The 4,013-nt window shown below is 67.2% G+C and overlaps 1 protein-coding gene across 1 annotated transcript in view; it reads left to right on the plus strand.

Annotated features, from left to right (window-relative positions):
• SSPO (SCO-spondin) overlaps positions 1-4,013 on the plus strand; it is a 48,594-nt gene that overhangs the window by 40,826 nt on the left and 3,755 nt on the right. Inside the window, exons 65-75 of the mRNA XM_011365538.1 lie at positions 32-50; positions 101-222; positions 409-455; positions 708-989; positions 1,285-1,443; positions 1,592-1,708; positions 1,992-2,130; positions 2,284-2,486; positions 2,635-2,762; positions 2,859-3,001; positions 3,110-3,156. Of these exons, the coding sequence (XP_011363840.1) occupies positions 32-50; positions 101-222; positions 409-455; positions 708-989; positions 1,285-1,443; positions 1,592-1,708; positions 1,992-2,130; positions 2,284-2,486; positions 2,635-2,762; positions 2,859-3,001; positions 3,110-3,156 (1,406 nt within the window). The remainder of the gene's footprint in view (positions 1-31; positions 51-100; positions 223-408; positions 456-707; positions 990-1,284; positions 1,444-1,591; positions 1,709-1,991; positions 2,131-2,283; positions 2,487-2,634; positions 2,763-2,858; positions 3,002-3,109; positions 3,157-4,013) is intronic.

Consider the following 4,013-nt stretch of genomic DNA (forward strand, 5'->3'; position numbering starts at 1 on the left):
GTGCACCCTCTGTGCACCCTCTGTGGGCCAGGCACGGTGCCGGCGTGCGCGTGCGTAGATGCTGCCACACAGCCCTGTCCCTGTGTCCCCTCCTGCACAGGGGCTGTTGGAACAGACTGGGGGCTGTGTCCCTGCAGAGCAGTGTAGCTGCCAGCACATCTCAGGAGGAGTTAGGGTGACCCTGGCCCCTGGGGACCACCTGCGCCTGGGCTGTAAAGAGTGGTGAGTGATGGGGGTGGGGGAGGTAGCATCAGGGGGCCGGGAGGGGCCCCCCACAGAGAAGGCCAGGCTAAGCCCTGTACCCCGTCCTGTTGCAGCTGAGCCTAGAGCTCAGGTCACCCCCACATGCTCACTGCCCTGGGCTGGGTCCTGCCTCCCAGAGCCCACCCTGACTGTCCCCTCCCGCAGTGAATGCCAGCACGGAGAGCTGCAGTGCACCAGCCAGGGCTGTCAAGGTAATTCTGGACTAGGCAGACCGACTGTCCCCATTTGCCCAGGACTGGGGGGGTTTCTGGAACCTGGAACTTTCAGTACCAGGACTGGGACAGTCCCAGACAAACCAGGACGGCTGGTCACCCTACCCAGATCCTCCACGCCCCCCTAGTCTTCCTGGCGGTAACCTGAGCCCCTCCCTCCCTCTGCACCGGGGTCCCTGGGTCTGGGGGTTGGTCGCTGGGAAGGCGCCCGCCACACGCTGTCTGTCCTAGGTCTTCTGCCTCTGAGCGGCTGGTCTGAGTGGTCACCCTGTGGGCCCTGCCTGCCTGCCAGTGTCCTGGCCCCTGCCTCCAGGGCCGCCGCCTTAGAGGAGCGGTGGCCGCAGGACCCAGCTGGCCTCTCTCCCACCTTGGCACCTTGGCTGGCTTCAGAGCAGCACCGCCACCGCCTCTGTTTGGACCCTGAGACAGGGAGGCCGTGGGCGGGGGACCCGGACCTCTGCACGGGGCCACTCAGCCAGCAGCGCCTCTGCCTGGACCCTGGAGCCTGCGGCGGTAATGGGGCGGGGCGTAGGCCAGCAGGGGGAGGGGCTTGGGATGGCCAGGAGAGGCTGGGCCATGTTGCTCAGTTGGGTGGCCGGTTGGGTGGCCAGGCAGTGGTCGGACCTGCCGACCCTCCTGCTTGCCCCCAGGGCCTGCTGGATTTGAGGCTGGGTGGGGCCACAGCAGCTGGAAAGAGGGTGCCAGGAGCTCAGGGCACGTGCGAGTGTCTGCAGGGCTGAAGCCCAGGGCCTTGGGGTGGAAGCAGGAAGAAGGGCCCTGGGTTCTGACTTCCTTTTTCTCTCCTCAGACTTGTGCCAGTGGAGTCCTTGGGGGCCCTGGAGCCCCTGCCAAGTGCCCTGCAGTGGGGGGTTCCGGTTACGCTGGAGAGAGGCAGAGGGCCCCGCCAGAGGAGGTTGCCGGGGGCCATGGGCTCAGACCGAGAGCTGCAACACGGGGCCCTGCCCAGGTGACCCCCGTCCTACCACACACGAGCTGACACCTGAGGGGGATGTCTCCTCGCTGCCTCTGCCCCTGGAGGCGTGCAGTGGAAGACAGGGCGCTGTCCTGGGGGCCAGGAATGTCCCCAACAGTGACACCTACCTCCTGGTCCTCAGGGGAGAGCTGTGAGGCCCGGGACACCGTGCTCACCCTTGGCTGTGCCAACCAGTGTCCTAGAAGCTGTGTCGACCTCTGGGACCGTGTGCAGTGTCTGCAGGGACCGTGCCGCCCAGGTGGCCGGGCTAGGCCTGGGCACGCTGGGGGAGCCGGGGCCCACCTCCACTCCTCCTGCTCCCCGAGAGCGCGTGACCCGGGGGCAGCCCTGAGGGTTCCCGGGGTTGTGCCACACAGGGCGGGCTAATGAAGCCACGGGGATGGGGTGGAGCCAGGTCACGCGGGGCACGGGAAGACGGGTGCTCGGTGCCAGCCTGAGGCTTTGCACTCCATCCGGAGGCATCTGTCATGAGCACCTGTCCGAGCACCGTATCTGGCTTGTCCTCCCCACCCCACCCCTAGGCTGCCGTTGTCCCCCTGGCCACCTGGTACAGGATGGGCGCTGCGTGCCCATTTCCTCCTGTCGCTGCGGCCTCCCCAGCTCCAACGCCTCCTGGGTGCTGGCCCCCGCCGAGGTGGTGCGCCTGGACTGCAGGGACTGGTATGGCTGCCCGCCAGCGGACGGGCAGGGGGACGGGGGGCTTCGGGTGGGAGGCCTGGGCCAGGCAAGTCAGGGCGGTGGGCATCGCGGGGGAGCGAGGGCTCTGTTCGCCGTGACTCGGGGCTTGAGCCCTTTCTGCCCACCCTGTCACAGCACCTGCATCAATGGGTCCCTGGTGTGCCCACACCGTGAGTGCCCAGTCCTTGGGCCGTGGTCAGCCTGGAGCCCCTGCTCGGCTCCCTGTGGTTGGGGCACCACTGAGCGCCATCGGAGCTGTGACGAGGGTCCTGGGGGGACGCCATGCCAGGCCCAGGACACAGAGCAGCGGCAGGAATGTAACCTGCAGCCCTGCCCTGGTGCGTACGTGGGCCGTGGGGGGCTGTTTTTCCCTCCAGGGCTGCGGAGCCCAGGGCCCCGTCCCAGCTGGCATTCGCCAGGGCAGGTGGCAGTCCAGGGCAGCCCCCTCCCTGGAACTCCTCCCCACTATCTGTGCACTGCCCCCAGAGTGCCCACCTGGCCAGGTGTTCAGGGCCTGTGCCACCTCGTGCCCAAGCCTCTGCTCACATCTTCGGCCCGGCGCCCTCTGCGTGCCTGAGCCCTGCCAGCTTGGCTGTGGCTGCCCTGGAGAGTGGGTAGGTGCAGGCGCTGTGCCCTGACTCCCGCATGGCTGGGGGTGGGGTGCGGGAGAGGCCGTGGTCCGAGTGTAACGGGAACCCGCCCTGCCCTAGCTGCTGCACAATGGCACCTGTGTGCCCCCTGCCGCGTGTCCCTGCGCCCAGCTCTCTCTGCCCTGGGGCCTCACCTTGACCCCTGAAGAGCAGGCCCAGGAGCTGCCCTCGGGGACTGTGCTCACCCAGAACTGCACCCGCTGGTGAGGGCCATGGTCGGGGCTGGGGTGGGGGTGGGCGGAGGGCAGAGTTGCTGATGGGGTGTGGGGGAGGGCACGGAGGAGTCTGAACACGTGCTTCTGTCTTCCCAGTGTCTGCCAAGGTGGAGCCTTCAACTGCTCCCTCGATGACTGTGAGGGTGAGATGTGGGCTCTCCGGCCCCTGCTGGCCCCTCCAAAGCCCACCCACCCCACCCACCCTGGGCAATGCTACCTCCTCCGGGAAGCCCCTCCCGCCATCTGTCCGCACTGCTCAGCATGGTGCACCCTGGGAGGTTGGGGGCATCGGTCAGGTGTGCCGTGTGCACACCGAGCCAGGGCTGTGAGTGACACAGGAAGCGGAGGGTTATTTCTAAGCAGATGAGGAAACTGAGGTCTAGAGGGTGAGCTGAAACAGGACCCTTGCCTGGCAGTCCCCACGCAGAGGCGTCGGCCCTGTGCTGTGTTGTCCCCATCCGGTGAAGGTCGACGGGCCTTTCCTAAGGTCCCATATGTGCCCAGCTCTGCCACAGTGGGCTCTTTGTGGATTCAGAGAACCCTGGGCACCGCCAGCCTGGCAGCCGAGGGCAGGTGGAGCCGGGACAGTCTCTGGCTCACTGACAAGCGAGTGGCACCCACAGGGCGTGAAGTTGGTGCTGCAAATGGAGCCGTCGGGGTGGACGGGACTGGTCAGGGGAGGCTTCCTGGAGGAGGCGAGACCTGAGCTGGGTGCCAGAAGTGTTTGGGAGGGTGGATCAGAGTCGAAAGGTGTGCGTGGAGGCCTAAAAGTCCAGAGGCTGCCGGAGCTATGTAGACAGTGCCGTGGAGGGGAGATGGGGTGCAAGGGGCGCCCAGTGTGGAACGGGGGAGGACAGAGGCTGGACCCGGCACTGACTTGAGTGCTGGGGTGGGCGGTCTTCCCTGGCAGAGTGCCCCCCTGGGGAAGTGTGGCAGCAGGTGGCCCCTGGAGAGCCGGGGCCCTGCGAGCGGACGTGCCAGGAGCTCGATGCCACTGAGG

Source organism: Pteropus vampyrus, unplaced genomic scaffold (assembly GCF_000151845.1).
Source record: "Pteropus vampyrus isolate Shadow unplaced genomic scaffold, Pvam_2.0 Scaffold112, whole genome shotgun sequence".
NCBI lineage: Eukaryota > Metazoa > Chordata > Mammalia > Chiroptera > Pteropodidae > Pteropus > Pteropus vampyrus.